General features: G+C 38.1%; 2 protein-coding genes across 5 annotated transcripts in view; both read right to left on the reverse strand.

Annotated features, from left to right (window-relative positions):
- The window catches only part of LOC122654771 (protease Do-like 1, chloroplastic), a 35,703-nt gene extending 27,171 nt beyond the window's left edge, over positions 1-8,532 (reverse strand). For 2 of the 3 annotated variants that reach the window (XM_043849015.1, XM_043849016.1), the window contains exons 1-8: positions 8,057-8,532; positions 7,822-7,944; positions 4,381-4,552; positions 2,183-2,220; positions 1,773-1,971; positions 1,416-1,568; positions 1,115-1,249; positions 291-379 (exon numbers count right to left, since the gene is read on the reverse strand). In XM_043849015.1, coding sequence (XP_043704950.1) covers positions 302-379; positions 1,115-1,249; positions 1,416-1,568; positions 1,773-1,971; positions 2,183-2,220; positions 4,381-4,552; positions 7,822-7,944; positions 8,057-8,499 — 1,341 coding nt within the window. In that variant the 5' untranslated portion in view covers positions 8,500-8,532 and the 3' untranslated portion in view covers positions 291-301. Of the gene's footprint in view, positions 1-127; positions 380-1,114; positions 1,250-1,415; positions 1,569-1,772; positions 1,972-2,182; positions 2,221-4,380; positions 4,553-7,821; positions 7,945-8,056 lie in introns of those variants that run through there. The other variant, XM_043849014.1, reaches the window with a different exon arrangement.
- Positions 8,533-10,214: 1,682 nt separating this feature from the next.
- LOC122654770 lies at positions 10,215-19,876 on the reverse strand. Of its 2 annotated transcripts, none has more exons than XM_043849013.1 (14): positions 19,615-19,876; positions 18,265-18,409; positions 17,305-17,372; positions 17,146-17,199; positions 16,944-17,027; positions 16,736-16,821; positions 15,003-15,083; positions 13,841-13,971; positions 13,619-13,660; positions 11,914-11,990; positions 11,733-11,823; positions 11,371-11,452; positions 10,711-10,783; positions 10,215-10,425 (listed from the first exon to the last, which is right to left on the reverse strand). In XM_043849013.1, exons 1-14 carry the CDS (start codon positions 19,869-19,871, stop codon positions 10,257-10,259), a joined length of 1,440 nt encoding a protein of 479 aa, XP_043704948.1. In that variant the 5' UTR covers positions 19,872-19,876; the 3' UTR covers positions 10,215-10,256. The 2 variants fall into 2 exon arrangements, with proteins under 2 accessions (XP_043704948.1, XP_043704947.1); XM_043849012.1 differs by having other exon boundaries at positions 15,003-15,092.
- Between the last annotated feature and the right edge of the window lie 51 nt (positions 19,877-19,927).

Raw genomic sequence — 19,927 nt, forward strand, 5'->3', positions numbered from 1 at the left:
TGAATACTGGTTAACATATGGGCAATACAAAGGATGATCTATCTCAAGAAGTAAACAGAAGGAATTCATGTGATCAATTTTATTTTAGATTTTTTTTTTTTTTTTTTTGGGGGGGGGGGGTTGGGATATGAGTAATAAGCACATATGAACATGAATGAGTGAGAGAATCCAACCAGTGTACTCCATGGGGGTGCCAAGAGTACCAATGATCAAGCTATCATCACCTCAATTTGTATACCTATACATAAAGCATGGGGTTAACACATCCCCCGATACTATGATGAAATTCCCACGCTGAATATTATGACAAATCAGGCTTTGGTTCAAGCATTACAGGTATCTTCTCTTTGTGATCATCACGCAACACCTCCACGATCACCTGAATTTCATGAAAGAAGAATTTGTGAATGTAGTTCAATGGAAAACAGCAGCTAGTATAAAGAATTATTTCATTACAAATTTTTATATATTCTGCTAGGCAATATTCTCAGTGATTTTTAAAATCCCTTTGAGACTGACTTCAAACTCTAAAAGCCAAGAAATCATCTCAACAATGAATAGAATACAAAACAAATATTTCTATTTCTTAGCCCTGGGGGAGTTAAATATGGTAATGATGGAGCAAGCAAAATGCTTCCAAAAACTTTAAATCAATGAATTGAGATTGCTTCATGAAGGGTCAATCTAGTATTGCTTCATACCCCACTTAAGTTGTAACAACAGAGCTCTAACCTCATATAATGCAGGAATCAAGCGCATATGGTAGTATGGTACTGGTCTATATGCTAAAGTTGGAAAGGCAGAAGTGTAATCTCAAATTACATGAAGCGCAGGGTTTTACCACTATACAATGGAGCCAAACTTTTGTAAAATGACTATGCCCTGGCATTGACCAACACTATTTTCTTCGGTTGCGGCATTGATTAAAATTTTTAAGGACATTTAGCAGTACTTCACCCATAAATCACATGTATCTGAAAGACTAATTATTACAGGGACATGTCATTAGAATAACAATCAAGCATGAATATAAACAATTTCCTTCTCTAATTTTGTATAAAGGAAAAAAGAGCATGAAAGACTCGGAGTTGGAGATACGAAACCAGCATCATACCTCATCACCCACTTTACATTGGTCGAGGATTCTGTACAAGTCACTCCCATTCGTCACCTTTTTCCCATTCACAGACGTTATTATGTCACCCAAGATAAGTCTGCCGTAGGCATCTCTTTTGGTTGGTAGTAGACCCTGGAAAATGGAGATGAGGCAATTGCGCTCAAATGAGTTCTGTGCTATTCGGATTCAAAGCTCATAAAGGAAATAAATAAGCAAGTTTCATAGCATCAAAAGACACAGCAATCCAAACATATACAACAAAAGAAAAAAAAACCCTGTGAAAAAAAATTGAATATACCGCTTTCCCAGCTGGACCATTTGCTGGTGCATCTAAAACAAGCACCCCACTAACCCCAAGTTGTTCCACAGACTGATCAGGTGCAAACTTGATTCCTAAAATAGGTCTAGTAACCTTCCCAAACTTCACCAGCTGGTCAACAATGCCACTGACCTGGAGAAAGGAATGAAAGCTCATTTATTATAAGGTATTAGTAAGGAACTTTTTATTTATTTTTTAAATAGTGTGTCTAAGGCTCCAACTTAAAGATTATATGAGAACTATTCCAATATTTTAATATGACAAAATGAAAGTAACAATAAGAAGAAAGAAAACAATTTTTTTTTTGGTAAAAGAAGAAAGAAAACAATAACCCACAGTGTCAACAGGAATTGAAAATCCAACACCAGAAGATGCACCCGATGGAGAATATATGGCAGTATTTATCCCAATTAAGCTGCCAGAACTATCAAGAAGTGGCCCTCCACTGTTACCAGGGTTTATGGCTGCATCAGTCTGTATAACATCCTGGATAGGGCGCCCTGTAGCAGCAGAACTTATTTCCCTACGAAGGCCACTATATAGCACATAAAAAGAAGGTGTCATTGAAACCTCAGACTGGTTAATGTAGTAGTAACCCCAAAAAAATCCATGCATATGAAATGAAGAAAAACAGAATTTTACATTATTAATTTGCTCAGAATCCAGAGAGAGGGGGTGGAGTGGGCTGAGTGGGAATGAGATGATATATGCATAAACTAAACAATGAAATACAAAGCCTCCCCTACCTGATAACACCAGTTGTAAGTGTATGATCAAGCCCAAACTGCAAAGCATACAGAAAGAAGTCAACTCCTCCAGTTATTTGAGATTACATCAGCAATAGAGAAGCTAAAAGATTATGCATTCACAGTATACAATATGCCAAGTGCAGAATAAACAAAAAAGAAGATTAGTCCTTTCTCATCCTCTCCTCTCAACCAAGTGTTGAACCTTGGACCTCAAGGTTACACACATGATAAATATACCCATTCAAGATACCAAGAGGCTGGTAACAACTCACTTGCAGGACCATATTTTCCATCTATGTTCTATGACTATCTTTAATTCTAGATTGTCACTTTTCAAGTATCTTAACACAAACCCAACGGACAGGATCATCTACTGGACATTACATCTTTCAATCTTGCATTTGATTGGAAGACATATTACCAAATCAAGGAAAGAAAAACTAGAGCAGATTAAGCTCATCTAAGATGGAAAATCCTAAGCCAAGGATGATAGCAATATTTCTTTCTCCCAAAAAGACTTTATAAGATAATGAGATCGGATGCACAGAATATGGAGTTTTGACACCATACAAGGTCAATAGGCTCGATATGGAACATCTCAACAAGAACCCAAAGAAGGCGAAGTCATGCTCCCCCAATTAAACTCTATAAGCACAGCCAAAAAGAGCCTCATAGACACCACATCCAATCAAAAGATACAATTAGATTAGATATTCGTAAAGCCCAGAACTTTACCATGTCTTTGGAGGGAGATACCACTCTCTAATCTAGTTTCCCAAATTTGTAAAAAGAACAATTGTTTCTTACAACCAAAATCTCTCCAACAAATGGAAGCAGGACTTGAGCCTCAAAAATTTGCAAGGACAAGCTCCAAAAGCTGACGAATTCCCACAATTACGTTAGCTTACCCAGCATTATCCAGTTCATTCTAAAGCCCCTAGTGATATCAGACCACACCTCATAGGAAAACAGCAGGCAAAAGTCAGCTCATGCAAATGTTGGGAAATGATTGACAAGGATGAATGATCAGCCAAGCAAGGCTTCTAATTGAAATGTCCACAAAAGCAATATCTTTAGCATTTCTCTATCGAGATATTGCACTTTATCTCTCTAAAGCCAGCAGAATCAAATACCAGGAAATTGGAACTAAACACCCACTCCACCACCTTGTACTACTACCTGAATTAAAAGTGCCTCAAAGAGCATGAAACAACAAAGACCGACACTGCCCACATCCAGGCTTTGAAGGGGAAAGAACTTGGGACGGAACCAAAGAAGGAGAGAAACTAGGAGTTCACTGAACATTCCTGACCTATCAAGTGTCCAAATACTTGTGTCTCCGTCCGGGTTATCAGGCTTTCCTCCATCTATTTATTTATTTAGTCATATTGGGCAAACCAAGGCTTTCCTCCAAACTAGCTAGAAATCATGCATTTATGCCCAAATCATTTAAAGCTTTCCGAAGAATATGATTGCCATAAAACTAAGGTTCCTTCATTCCAACAAGTTGATACAAGAGTTCTTTTGTTGTTGGCCAGCCTCATTATGTTCATTAAACAGATCTGCGAGGCTGATTGTTGTATAGAAGAGCATAAAGACCCTTTTCCCCCCTCCCCTCTCACTATTCCTTGTTTCCAGGTTTTTAGAAAAGGTCAACAGAAGAAAAATAAGACTATCAGATATGGCAGCATCTCTTTCACTTGGGGAACCATTCAAACCAGCAAGCACTTGGGCCCCAATTGGGTCAAAACTTAGTTCATCAGTTATTTTGGACATTCGATCATGTCTAAAAAATGCATTGTTTCGGCGAAAATTTCTGTCATTCCAGCTGTTTGCCCCTCAAAATGGCCATCCAAAACTCATAGCAAAAAAAATGCACTGTTTCGACCATTTCAGTAAGGCCAAAACAAGATCGAAACCTGAGTTTTTGAATTATGCACCTGACTCCTATTCTAGGTGGGTCAACACAAGAACCCAGCTTTGATCTTTCACAACAGAAAGATTCTATGGACATGTTTGGGATGGACAGAAACCACTTGATCTGTGACCCAACCTTATTGGGTCAGTGAATGGACTGTTTTTAGAAACATTTGCTATTTTTCTTCAACAGATGGTAACGCAATCGGCCCAAGAAAGAAGGATACAAGCAACAAACATCAAATGCTTTATATAAGCAAGTAGAGCAGAAAACATACAGGATTTCCAATAGCATAAACTTTCTGGCCAACAAGCAAGTCTGCGGAGACACCAACAGGTATGGGCCTTAGTTTATCTTTTGGTGCATCAACACGCAAGACAGCGACGTCCTTGTCTTGGTCAAACCCAATAACTTTTGCCTCATAAGTTGTTTGGTCAGCAAGAGTAACCCTGTACCATTTTGGTTGTAACCAGTTCAGCCATAAATATATAAAACAGGAGTGAAGATTTCTAGGAACTCTCAAATATAAAGATGCATAGTTAAAAGATTAAGTTGGTCAAAATCTGTGAGAACAGAACAGCCGTTGAATCGACATATAGAAACAGATCATAAAACAAGTTAAAAGTTTAAATTTGACCACTAATTCTCAAATAAAAAAGTAAAATGCAAGTACATAAAAAAAATACAAGATGAATAAGCGAAGAAAAAAAATTTGAAGATGAAAACCAAGGTCCTCATAATATATCTGTATTGTATACACTATGAACAGCAAACATTAAAAGAGAAAACTGATATCCAAGTCTCTCATTCTCACAAAAGAGAATAAATATATGGAAGGGTTTTAACTATTCAAATCTCTCCAAATCCTAATCAAGATACAATTAGGCATAACTTTTTCCCTGACATGTAACCCAAGCTATTTGTCTTCAAATACAGTTCAATGGCTAAACAGGATCCATGTAGCTGACCCTATTTACTTGGGATAAGGCTTAGTTGAGTTGTAAGTAGCCTAGCTATTAATGAAATGATTGATACTCATCACTTCCCATCAGATCCAATAAAACCTAGTAAATACAGAAAGGTTTATTCTTGACATCCTCAATAAATTGTGCTTAATGTGATGTCAATCATTCTTTCTAAATGAGGTGATGTGAGATTGTTGACTGCTGGTGCAGGTCTCTCATACCCAAATTGAGGCCATTGAAAGGCCATGATACTTCTTTTGCATTCATGGACCTCATCACATGGAATTCTATGGAATTAAAAACAGTGAGCTACCAAAATAATGGCACAAGATTCTGTTCAAATGCAATTCAAAATGTGAATGCGTAGAGCTTCCAATTTGAAATTTAGATTTAAATTTACATAGCTCAAAGAAGACAAAATCACCTACATGCATGCATACAAAAGCCAATTCTGTAATCTCCCCCCCTCCCTCTTCTGATAGGCAAGGGAAAATATATTTTTTTTTTTAAATAGAGGGAAGAATGTAAAGATATGTAGAGATACACAGAGAATAGCCAAAGTTAAAGTTGCTCCATTGTGACTTGGCGGTCGCGAGTTCGAGTTGGGAAACAGCCTCTCCGCAAAGTGGGGGTAAGTCCACGTACATTTTACCCTCCCCAGACCCCTCAGTGGCATGAGCCTTGTGCACTGGGTACGCCCTATACAAAGAACAGCCAAAGTTTACATAACATGTACTTATAAAGTTTGGGGAAAACAGGGAAAAAAGGTGGGGAAAACTCTCTCCCTGATGACATAGCCAAATTTGTAATCTAAGACCTAACATCAGCATCAGCCTAGCCAATTTCTTGATTTATCAACAATTCTGTTTTTCTGTCCTTTCCAAATCCCCACCAATTTCTTGATTTATCAACAATTCAGTTGTTCTGTCCCTTCCAAATCCACAAGAAACACCTCTATAGAATAAATCTTTAGGTTCACCACTGGCCAGGATGTATAAATCACCTTCAAACAAGGGGAACCCATTCAACACCAAGATAGGATCAGAAAGTAGAAACATACCAATGCAGCAAATTGCAATGCAGAAATACATGCTCTGTCATCTCCATACAGCAGCAAAAAAAAAGTAACATTTCCTATCTAACTTAAAATGTCTGTTCAGCAAAAAATCCAGACAAAGGAGTTTTATCAAAGAAACATCCCAATCACCCATCTGAACTTATAAAATGTCAAAATCTCTCTCTGTCTCTCTCTCTCTCTCTCCAGACCCAGCAACAGATAAGGATTCATAATCTTCTTTAACAAAGAAATGACCTTTAGCACAATTCTTCCTTACTCTGCAATCAGGTGAAGAACATACAAAGAAACTCCTTGAATAGTCTGCAATGAGTTTGAAAATTCTCCAGGGCCTAGTCCATTAAATTCCTTCGAAAGATCAGGTTCCAGAAGATCTTCCCATTACAATTATCCAAATACTTCTGTAACACATCAATTTTATCCAAACCCAGATTGTAGAGGCCAGGAAAAACTGGAGCCAGAGGCCTTTCACCAACCCAAGTATCACTCGAAAACCTCACCAAAGAAGAATCCCCCACCTTATAAGGCCTTTCACCAACCCATGCTTGGACATGGTAGGTATTGTTCATTTTATTCTTCAAAACCCCCAAGCCATGAGGAGCAGAAATTCTTCTGGAACCCATCCTCCTCCTACATGCATATGTAACCCAATAATTGAACATAGAAGGCTGTCGTGATTGCAATCTGTTGTTTGCGGGTTCGAAACTCGGAAACAGCCTCTCCTGCGAGGCAGGGGGTAAGGCTGCATACATTTGCTCCTCCCAAACCCTGCAGTAGCGGGAGCCTCATGCACTGAGATGCTCTTTTTTTATTTTATTTTATTTGAACATAGAACCACTTCTACACTGATTTCCAAATACACACAGCCAAGGGGATTTTTTTGTCAATTTAACGTGTTTTAAACCCAATCCACCAAATTTCTTCAGGCTCAACTACAACATTTCACTAGGGGCACCTTCCTCTTCCTCTTCCTCTCAAAGACTTGTCAATACGAATGTTTCTCAACGTGCTTTGAATAAGGGATAACCTGCCACCAATAGATAAGTATCTTTTTTTCTACCCACCTAATCTTCTTTTCATCCCTCAATAGTAGGATTCTAAATGCTTGATGCTTTCATCCTTGCACCAATGGGAAACCCAAGTTCATAAAAGGGGGTTTCCATCATATTTAAATGATTCTTTACGTACTACCAACTCTTCAAGATATCCTAATTAAACTCTTCTTTGCAGTGTATTTTTTTAGTCCAAATAAGTGAGAACTGATCTAACAATCACTACAGGTTTGCAACCCCTTCAAGATAAACTCAAAAAAAAAAAAGATCTAACACACTCGATTGGGATGGGTAATCACTTTGCACAGTCAAATAACTGTAAGAAGCCCTACCATACTAATACCATATCCTGCATAGATCAATTCGTCAACCCGGATTTCATTGGAGGGCCTACATCCCCAAGCCTGGCCATCTGAAGAAAATGGCTTGATGTCCTCCAAGGAGGTTGATTGCCCAGCTTATAATTGCACGGTATTAGATAAGAAATATCGATTAAAATGATTGAGGATATGCAACGTACTCAGGAGTGTCATATTGATGCACCATCACGCAAAAGAACAAACTCACAAAACAAACTTCCACAATTGGAATCTCAAACAAAACTGACTAAAGCAGATAAAACGAACCTGAGATCAGACGCACCACGAATCACATGATAGTTAGTAACAATATGGCCGTTTTTATCCCAGACAAAGCCAGAACCAGAGCCTTGTGGCACCTCCAATACATCCAAAGTAAAGACATCCTGCCTAAAGAACAATAATATCAAACCCATGAGACTCAATGTCAATATCAGAAGCCAATAATAGTAACTGGAATAATCTTCTGAAATGCAGCGATGGAAAGTGGAAAGGTAGATACCTGACAGCGAGGTTAGTGATGTATACAACGGAGGGAGTGTTCTCCTGGAAGAGCTTAACAGTGGTAAGTTCATCGGTCTGCAACTTCCGAGGAGTGGTGATGACAAAGGCAGATGCCGCATCAACATCGGCAATAAAGAGAGCGGAGGAGAGAGCAAGAGAGGTGCAGAGGACAAGGAAAGAATCTAGGGCAAACGAGAAAGGAAAAAGATTACTTCTGGTAATCGATAGTTTGTGGAAGGAGGAGGGCTTGGAGTTGCTGCTCCTACGACTGTGGTTGAGGAATATAGAGACAACAGGTGAGACCAAACGGTGATTATGAAGGATGAAGATCTTAGTGGGTCTGGGGACGGTGAGATCAGTTTTTTTAGTTGGAGAATTGAAGGTAATAGTTGCAGGAGAAGAAGCGTGGAAGAGAGAGGAGATTAATGAAAAAGCAGCCATTCCTGCAGCGACAGCTGCTCACCACTCTGCCCTTTTAAGTCGCGAGGAGATTATATTACTATTTCATGGATTTCCACAATGCGTAACTGGAGCGTTCCATCCTTCCATTGAAGAGAGTAGAGAGAGAAACAGAGCCGCCAGAGGGAAAATTATCACGTCAAGTGCGCATCGTGCGGTTGGGCACCGCCCATGTGCGCACAGTGGGCCCCACAGTGCACACTTGGACGGTGCCCAGCCGCACGATACATACTGTACTTGACGCGATAACGATCTGTCGCCAGAGTCCTCCAGTGGGCCCCTTTCTTTCACACGTCATATGATTTGCCCCTCCAATCCCAACCGTTGGATGATCATCTATCAGAACCAATTTTCCTGTTGGAAATGTAATTGGGATTCGGACCCAATTCCAATTCCAACGTAGGCGAAATCAGCCAGAATCGACATCTCCACCTAGCACCGCCGCACTGCCACACTTTACAGGATTGGAGAGGATAAGGAAATGCCACACTTTACAGGATTGGAGAGGATAATTTTCCTGTTGAAAATGGAATCGGGATTCGGCCTGCATGGATTGGCCGCTTCAGATCGGCTAGAATCAGGATCAGGCTCTGCTGATTCTGATCCGAATCGGATTCCTGAAATCCTGAACAGAACAGTCCATTGTCCACTATAGAATGCTCTATTACTTTACTTCCAATGGTCCAAAGTTTGATCTATATACTCCAGAAGTGGCTCATTGATTCAAGCAAGTCCAGACTTTCAGTGAATGGGAGTTTTATGGTGCAGGGCATGAATTCATTAGTCTAATCATGTTGGATTGAGTTTCAACTTAGTCTGATTTATCTTAGAAACTAGAAAAGGGGGAACCCAGTTTTTAGAACCCAGTGTATGTGGAACATGTGCTGCTTCTTGTATGTCTGCAAAAATTTGTGTAGTCATAACACCTTGAGCTGATGATCTGAATGGGTAGTTGAATATCTTGGGGCCGAATTGTCCATTATAATCTCCAAGTCTGCTTAAATCAAGGAATTCGAGGGCTATTCATTCCCAGATTTAATGAATCTGAATCCTATCTGTAGAGTCTCATGAGACCACAGTTATGGCCTTGAAGAGACTGTGTCTGAGAAAAGACAGACAAATGTCACACTTTATCAATCCATCCCACCCATCGGATCGGAGACTTCCCCTGGAAACCAATCACATAACATTGACTCATCCCGCAAAAGGAAGATTGCATCCATCAGGTGGTTGGAATTACTGATCTGATTGGTATTGTCTCTGGTAATGTCCATCAGAACTCAGAAGGTAGCTCAGTAGTCAGTACTCAAATGGACAGTCTGAACTCAAAGAATAATGAGATTCGATCTCTTAGCATGAAACCCTGTTATTCAACCATATAAGTGAAAAATAAATAATGGATACAATACATGAAGTGCATATTGGGGACGGCGTCCTACTCTTTATCCCCAACTGCTTGTGGCTGCGTTATGCTTACATTTGACAACTCCATAATCCAAAATTAGCAGAGCATCCGGTCCTTACAAGATTAAGAGGACAACAAATACCACCTAAACCTACTGACTGTTAAAAAAAGTTGCGCTATTTATCATGTCCAGAGACAAAATGAACACTTCTAAGCCAGTGTTTTAGTTTTGACCTGAATTCATCCTCAGACAGCTCTGACCAGCAAGTTAGAAAAGGTGCCAATGCCGTGGACTCAGAATGCCAGCTTGGACAATATGAAAGAACACAAAAAATTACAAAATTCTTCCGATGGGTCTCAGTTCCCTTGGCAAATTGTCAAAATTCCCTGAGTCTACATCTGATTGTAGCATTGGCCTCTTCCCCGTTTTCCAAACAACACCTTGTGCCAAGTGCTCCTTGTTTGGCGTCAACATTACATAATTTGGATCAGCTCTTTGATAGCTACATTAAAATAAAGAAATTATTTGTTAGTAGTAGAGACTCCGTAACTGAAGTAAAAAAGATTGAAGAGATCTTTAGTAGCCTGCATACCACCTTTGTGTTCAACAAAAATCTCAAATTCCATCTTCTACTAAGCAAACAGATAATAATGTTTAAAGGTAACCTTTGGAAAGGATGGATGGAAATGAATAAGAAGAACCATATTAACGAGTCACAAGAAGTCATAAAACAAGACAAAAGGCAAAAAGTTATTTGTGTGAACTGTGAAGGAGGGTTGAATGGAACCTGGCTTCCCGAAGATCCTCAATATGGATTCCAAATCCAACGGCAGTTTTCCCCAGCCTACGATCCCTTACAACTGCATAAAAATGCAGTGTGATAGTTAGTACTTTTTTTTTTCTTTTTTTTTTTGAGAAGGGGGCGGTTTAAAGTGCTTCAAATCTTTAGAGTGAGCTACAGTTTAAGTTGCATGTGTCCACTGCAAGCTATGCTCTTCCATTAAAAGTCAACCCACCTGTGACAATACTCTGGAGAGCAAAGGGTATGTCTAAATCATACATCAAAATATGGGACTGATAAATCAAAAAGAGTCAATCTGGTATGTTGCTTGCAATTCCATTAGTTCTGAACCTCCACATAGAAATAGGTCCACCACACAGATTTTCTGGAACGATCTGTTTTGACCTAGGTATATATAATCTTACTCGATTTTATGCTCTGAACTCACATGATAGAAAGAAGGAATTAAGAAACTGCCGAACATTCAGCAAAGGTTTATAAAGAAAAAAGAACCATCTTAAGCTTAGTAAGTGAAAACAACAAGACAATGCCAGCCCTTTCTCATTATCCAAGAACGAGGAGGTAACATATCAAATCTTCTATGTCTAAACACTGAAGAGTACTTTTCATCGTTTGCATGGAAAAAAATCTACCAATTAAATGTACCTGAAATGTTGTACGTGAAGGAAGGTTTCCACCATGACTTGAATGCTAAAGCTATTGAGGATCTAATAGGACCCAACTTTCCCTGCAAATAACAAATTATATTGGTGGTATTTAATCCACAGAAAGCTCAAGATGCCCAGGCATTCTGGCCTGCTAAAGTGGGTTGTAAAAGAATAAAACAAGTCAGGTGATCAACTTATGAATTCACAGATATCATATCACAAGGCAAATACATCAACTGACTGCATCCAGTTGACAGGTCTTCACCGGACAAGTTGATAAACTAATTAAAATCTAACTAATGTTTTAACTACAACAATGATCAATCATTCAGAGTCAGAAGAATCTGTCAAAAATGTTACCTTAACCAAAAAGTTTTTATTCGCTTGCCAAGACGCAGCCATTTGAAAGGTTGCGTCTTGGGCACTACTTGATGATTCAGCTCCATCAATCCTTCAGAACAATATCAAACTGGACTCAGGAACCATACTTAAATACTATGATTTTCAATTAGGTACTTCACCACACAGTGAGTCAATGTACCTCGTCTCTAACTCGAAGCCAAAGTCGATATAGTTTGTAATTCCAACGACTAGATCTTCTTCAAATGGATTCTTTACCTGTTTGGTTGGATCAATAAACTGGATCTGTCAGGTCTGTTCACTTCAAATTACAAGATGGTGTAAAAGAACAATGGCAAAAATAAGCTGCATTCAATACAGGCCTGAAGTTCAATTCAACCTTATGGTAAAAACAAAAATATGTAATGGTTCCATTCAAAAAATATATAAATGTAATGCAGAAAAGTAACTTAATTTGAGGTTAAAAAAGGGCACAATAAGCTAGAATCTTTGAAGCTTAGCCGTATGAACCCATAAAAAGGTTATTCAAAACAGGAAAGTGACACAAACCTACCATCAGAGACCAAAAGCAAACATCAAAGATACTGTCCAAAAATCATAAACAAGTCTCCTTTATCAGCATCATTTCATCAAAACCCTCTTCTGAAAACAATAAGTCTAGTTTAGGAGCTGCTACACTCTATGCACATACTCACATGGAATGGGTGCCGGTATCAGAATCCAATACAGACACGATGTCTATAGGATTCAGGAATTCAGGAGTATATAAAATTTTAATTTTAGGGAACGGGTTTGCTGCCAGGCTGTGTGGCCCCAGCACCAGTGTGGGGGCAATGGGAGCATGCCAACGGACATCCAAGGGGAGGGGCGAGGTGGTCATTTCACTGCCCCATGGAGGGCATAGGGGGTGCTGCCGAGCAGCAATCTTTTTCCCAAAATTTTATTTTTAGATATATTTAATATAAATTAATATAAATAGTTCTATTAGCTTATTTGATTCTTTCTTTTTATTTTTATTGACGTACTTTGTCTAGCTTAGCATAGTCTAAAATTATGTACAAGTACTATAAAAAGGGATCAGATTACTAACATCCATATAGGTAGGTAGAAGTCATTTTATTTACATTTGTTTGTGTTGCAGCAGTACACTAGTGGTCCTAGGGTAGTGGAGTTGGTACTTGGCATGTCCAAGCAGTGTCAGTGCAAGAATCTTCACCCAAATGTACCAGACATGGAGGCAACTCCTAGTTTGAAGTGTCCATATAACATAGCCTAAAATACTTCACCAGTCTCTACAAGGCCAGAGACGATTCTGATCGTGTCAAATAATTATGTGGAATGTATTTGAAATGCGTTGTGAAAAGGCTGCGTACATTATGACCCTCCCCAAACCCCGCAGTGGAGGGAGCCTCGTGCACTGGTTATGCCCTTTTTTGTATTTGAAATGCGTCAGAAGAACACTTGAAAAGACAAGTACTCTATGAAGTAAAATCCAGTTCTTATTGTTAGTATTTTTATGTAGTTGCCTATAATTGATTATTTTATTTTCTAATTTTTTCTATTTTCTGAGAGAGAAGGGGAGAATAAGGACTACATGAACTCCAGAAGTGTGGGGGCGGGGGGGGGGGGGGGAATCGTTAACCCCAACAAATTCTAGAACTTGTCTGGATCATTACTTTTGAGATGCTTTTGAAATTTTTTTTTTTAATCTCTTTCCTGACAAAGAGGGGAAAAAAATAAGGACTACACAGACCCTGCAAAGTGTTTGAAAAGACAAAAATGATTAACCCTAACAAAGTTGCAGATACAAATATACACAATAGGGATGGGATGAATTGGAGGAATCAACTTGATAGAAGAATTAAAGAGAAGGCTGAGAAGCGTACCCGTCTCTGGACCACAACGTGCTGATAGAACGAAGCAATCACCTGCAGTTCAAAAGTTGTATAAGAAAAAAAGTCGTTAATTAGTGCTTAAAGAAATCATGAATCACCAACATCTTGTGTGAGGTGCTAATTGTTCAATAGTCATGAACATAACCAGTTTTACATTGGTAACACTACAAGGACTGATAAATGCACGTGAAGGAAAAATAGTACAGCACAAACCTGGGAATTTCTAGCATATTCAAAACCAAAATTGAATGATGGGCTCAAAGGACTAGTTGACCCTAATCCATAGCCAATTGCACAGCTCCAATTCTTCAAGTTGTTAAAGCTTGCCCCATCTTTGTTTCCCACTAACAGGAAGAAAAAAAAAAATCATCACAAAGGACAGAAGCATGGTAATCTTCCAGAGAGTTTCAACACTAACAACACCATACAGAATTAAAAAAAGCTATTAGAGCTCAATGGAAGGACAAAAAACTGAAATCAAATGCCATTTGTCTCTGGAAAAGTTGGACTGCATCACTGTGCTCAAACTGTGTTACCTAGATATGCTTATAAAAAAATATGGTACTTGAGTGTCACAAATCAAAAATATAATGCTCAATGCATGCAACTTTTCATATTATATTTCACATGCTTTACCACGAACATTTTATGCACAGAATCTTTAGTTTTGACTTTTGATACATGTGCTTATGAACATGCACAGAGATGCACTTAAGACCAACGTACTGATTTTCATGACTCCGAACAAGTGGAAATTAAGTTAAAGTCATATGGTACTAGCAGGATTTGGAGTTCCATCTTTCTCTTTGATTTGGAATCCCCCACCAAACATTTTTGCTATCCAATAAGGGTTGGAACTTAAAAGCACATAACGAAAAGACAATTAAGGGTATTTGTCAAGGTATTCAAGAAAATTCAGGCAGTCTTAAGAATGATGATAGCTAACTGTTCCAGGCAAACAGCAAAGATATGCAAAATCTTTACTCAGAAGCTCGATATATGGTGATCAAATCAAGTCCGTTCGTGCTGGTCCGGATACAGCAGGAAGGATAAAGTTCATCATTTTGATGTGAAGGTAATATTATATTGTTCTGGACAGATCAATCATAAAGATTGCATGTATTAACTGTTCGGAAGTGTACTACAGCTTTCCTTGATAAATAGATTGCTTAAACAGATAAAATCCCATAAAATAGTAATAACAATTAACAACAACAAAAATTGTGAAAATAAGGGTAAACCAAAATAATGTAGTAAGAGAATAGTCCCAATGCCATTCATCTGAACGGAAATTTCTCAAGAGCAGCATTCCTAGTCTTGCAATTAATGTAGTAAGAGAATATTCCCAATATGATAATGTATGAATGAAACTCACACTGCGGCTTGTATTGAACCCCAGCAGTTAACCTTCCCATTCGGCTTACCAACCAAGCACTTCTCGGAAACTCATCTCCCACTACATACAGAGCAGAATCCCCAAGTCATGCAATTAATCATGAAAATGTATTCTAGAACTTATATATTTAACATCAATTGAATCCAAGAACCAATTCCAGATTGCAGTTTTCCAAAACCTAAATGAAGTCTATTGTAATAAAATTGGAGTATTAAATCTAAACTGCATTTTTTTCATAAGCCAAATAAAGGCAACTGGGCAAAAAAAACCAATGCATGAAAACCCATACCTTATGAAGGGCAAACCTGAAATAAATTTTTAGCTAGATCATAAATACTGAATAGTAGTGGTTCATTCATAGTGTCTGGTCTTTTTCTAGTGTTGTTTGGGTTGTCAGTTCATGTTGGTTTGCTTCAGGAATGGGCTTGATGAGGTGGTATGGGTCCAATGGCCCAAGAGAGCGTAGTTGTTCTTTTTTTTTTATAACCCTTTTGCTTTTCTCAAACCTAATTTTTTAGGTTGGTTTCTCAGTCCAACAACCATAGACCTATCTTCAATCCATTGACTATCATTAAAGTTTATTCACTCTCTCAATCCTATTGAGACTTCTTACTTTCCCCCAATGGTTTTTACAGAAACATCTAGAAATGATTCCTTATAAACTATCTTCTTCAAGATCCTGCCTCAGTTCAATATATTTTCACTTAGAGCTACCATTGTAACCTTAGTTATCCACAATCAACATCAAGTAGTAACAATTTTTAACATAGATATAATCAAGTACCAGCAGCTGTTATTGTAATGTAGACAAATCACCATTGATGCAATTCTAAATCACTAAATTAGTAACTTATAATATGCTAAAGAAAGCCGCAGGCCAGATAGAAAAGAATTTTGAATAAATGAAGATAAAGGAAAAGTGGCAAATCATGCAAGAAACCCAATCTTCTATGACCAACAGAACCTTGGTATACAGCAGACACCAATTTCTTTTGTCAGCCAGTGCTCCCAAAATATGAAACGGATATGCATTGGCTCCTTGGAGAATTGTATAATATGTTGGAACATTGACCCCCCCCCCCTTTCTTTTTCTTCTGGTGATAATTATAAGAGGGCGGGCCTTGGCACAACAGTAAGGTTGCTCCATTGTGACCAAATGGTTGCAGGTTCGAGTCAGGAAACAGCCTTTCTGCGAAGCGGGGTTAAGGCTGCGGATATTATGACCCTCCCTAGACCCCGCAGTGGCAGGAGCCTCGTCCACTAGGACGCCCTTTTTCTGGTGATAATTATAAAACTCGTTTCATATGCTACGAAAGTGATTCATATAAATAGAAAACAACCTACTTTAATCACCTGAAATTAGTATCTCCTGGACCTTCAGTCCAAAATGAGGATTCACTATTTCACAAGGTTCTCAGAAATAAGGTAGGTGTAGGGCAGTACCAATTGATCCTAAAGTGAACGGGATCATGGGATGGATCACCCTATCAACCAAAACAGACTATTTAACTCTGATCTGCATTAAATATTTGATACAAAAGTTTCCGATCCTTAACACCACAGGTTTATGGAATGCACATGACCAAAATCCTTAACCATGCTTTAGCATAGGCAGACACAAAAAAAAAATTCCTGATAGATACAGATGCCAATGAAATTAATGCAAATAATGAGCAGATCAAACTTATCTAAGTTCAATACCAATAACATACAAGAGTAGGGGATCATTGTGGCTCCAAAAGATAAATTTGCTGAGCCGTATCTCAAGCCCATAACACCATAATCTTCAGAAGATACCCTGCATGAGAACTCCACTCTGATAACAAAATGCTTATAGATATACAAGTCAACTCTCAGACTCTCAGAACCATGACATGGTATAGTATCACTGTTCTGCCTCAAAGATAAAGTACAACATACCTTTTATCTATTAATAACGGAAAAATGCCAAATGCACCAAATCCATATTTGGGATAATAAGCACATGACCTCATGCGCAAAATCCTACGTGAGAAGATGAACAGAAAACGCCAAAATGAACACCATGAACAGTACCAAATAGATCTTAACCTTAACATAAAAGAATATAAGACATCTCTACTTCATTAAACTGTTTTCTTACGGTTGGGAAGTTGATACAAAGAAATCCATGAACGTATGAGGATCATCAACGTCCCTGTTTATAGAAGGAAACAACAGACGACCAGCTGAATAACACCCTTGACTGTTATTAAATTGCAGGATAAAAGGAATGTTGATGCAAAAGAAGTTCTATCCTTACCTTTGCCACCGAAACAAAGCATTTCCCATGATTTTCTCTTCAGCCTTATGATCAAGTGGACCTGAAACCTGAACAGGTTAAGAAGTACAGATATGCCCCTTGGTAGAAATTCTTGAGCTTGATTTCTCAAAAATATTAAAGGCAAATAATTATGATACCAGAAAAGCGTCAAAATATTAGTTTCATGTAGAGAGTAAAGCGAAAATATAATTCACTCATAAAGAGGGGAAAAGAAACCTTATGAATTTTCATCAACCACAATGAGAAAGATGGAGATCAATAAGACAGGTCAAGACAAAGTCACACAAAACCTTAAGAATCAACTGAAGGAACTTTACCCTAATAACAATAACAATAACGATAATAACAGATAAACTCAAGGAATTCTTTCACAAGGTATCTACTATTTTTAATTGTAACGTATGTCTCCTGGATGAATGATATTTTGACAACCCTTGTTCTCTATTGATATAAGAGGGAAGGGAAAAGAAAGTAAGAAATGGGAAGGCTTATCCATAAAATCTCCGAACATTGTATAACCTAGTCTTAAATGCAAAAAAAGATCATGCTAATCGCACCCTTTATCAGATAGAGATAATCAACTTGCACTTGAATTTTTTATACCAAGCTCTCAAAAGCCATCTCTTCAACTAGTTTTCAAATGGTTGTCACTGTGCAGAGGTCTTCCCAAGTATTATGGGATGAGGAATAAGAAAAGTACAGGCAACCATTTGAAACAGGAGAGATTGTAGCATGCAGAGACCAACTACTGCATTTTGATTGACCAGAAATTTGACAGAAACATGGAGAAGGGTACTCATCAACAGTAAAGAAATCCAAATGAAAGATGGCTTAATAGAAAGTGAGACAGACAAGATAGATAGATAGATAGATAATTAGAACCAAATACAGAACAATAGTGACTAGTAAGTAAGAAATAACTGTAACATTGATGGATACAGTTGCAACCAGATCTACATTAGGGTCATCCATTGGCTTTAGCATAATTTTCGTGCTAAAATGCCTTGCTTGTTCAAAGTAGTCCTCGAAAAGGCATTTCAATGCGAGCTTTCCAAATAACAAGTCATATGATGATTCCAACATCCTGCATGATTTTACAAATCCTTCAGTCACAATGTAGCTCTATAAAAAAAAAGGAATCCCTAGCAATGAAAGGGATACCATTAGATCTTGGCACCATATTAAGAAGGAATATTAGGAATAAGGATCATGTGTGGATAAGTGGACTGGTTCTCTGCACCATTAATGACTCCAAAAGAATGGAACTGATTGTTGTGTTCCAGAATTTTGTCAATCTAAGGGGTGAAATTTGGATGATCTGAGAGAATAACAAAATCAAAGATTTACTGTTTCCAGCACCACTCCATCACCTATGATGAAATTAAGGGATCTCACGAAGACTGTCTTCTAATCTTCTAACTACAAATTTTAGTCGGTGACCAAACAAAAACTGCCCAATATATGGTTCAAGAAAAGCCCTGTACAGTCAGTTCAGAGGAATAGGTCCATTTGTAAAGCAACAATGCAGAAAATTGCCCTGGTATAGATCTGTTAAACTGTTGTACAGCATTTCCTTTTTATTCTTTTGGATAAAGGTTAGATAGTTAGACTACTCCAGTAACAGAATATGATAACATAATGAAACTAAACATTAGGATAACAATAATTTGATTGGTTCAATACCCAGAGCAGATGAAAAGAAAGGATTACAACTTACAAAACATAGTCTACGGGAGCAAAGAGCACAATTTCGATCCGTTTGTGAAAATTACGAACTTGTATTCAATTAACAGTTTCAGGCAAATTTATCTCTCTCTGTGCTAATCCATTGTAGCATTATGAATAAAGGTAACCAAACACGTGAAACCACCAACTGGGATCGGATTCAATATATGGGACATTTTTATATTTATTTTGCTATTAGGGTAGCTGTATCCCAGGAATAATCTTTGCTCCTGACTTGAAAAACACCCCAAAAAAGAAATCAAAATGACCCACGTCGTTGTTACACTGACATCCAATGCAATCTAAAGAAAATATAAACTTGGGATTAAAAAGAAATGTTAGTTATAAAACTATCAGGTATGATCCTAACTCAGGAAAACAAGTAAACAAACATAGATACATATCGAATATTAATCATTATTGATCTCTGTCGACTAATATTCACTTTTGTTCCTCTGCTGTTCTCTAAAGGAAGTCGACAGGAACACCTTCCAAATGAGATATAAAGAAGCAAATAAAAGAAAGTGAAAAATAGCAAATACGATGAAGCTCTCTGATGCCCACCTGGAACGTGCAGCCAAAGGAGGGAAATCAAATAGAGGCGGAACCAAAACCATAGGCGGTGGTGGTTCTTCCTTGCCCAGATAATTCCCTAGATAATTCCCCAGAAAATTCCCCATCTCAATCTCTGTCACTTTTCCGAGAATTCGAGTCTCCAAAGCAAAGAGAGATGGAGAAGATGGTAAGTGACTGAGAAGGTGACAAGAACCAAATGTTTTTAGCCGTTTCCCCGCGTTTCTCTCTTCCACTCGACGACACATTCAAAAGCCCTGGGAGGCTTTTTATTTTTCATTAAATATTTTAGGGGAAAAGTTTC

The sequence above is a fragment of the Telopea speciosissima genome, chromosome 3 (genome assembly GCF_018873765.1).
Source record: "Telopea speciosissima isolate NSW1024214 ecotype Mountain lineage chromosome 3, Tspe_v1, whole genome shotgun sequence".
In the NCBI taxonomy this organism is placed as follows: Eukaryota; Viridiplantae; Streptophyta; class Magnoliopsida; order Proteales; family Proteaceae; genus Telopea; species Telopea speciosissima.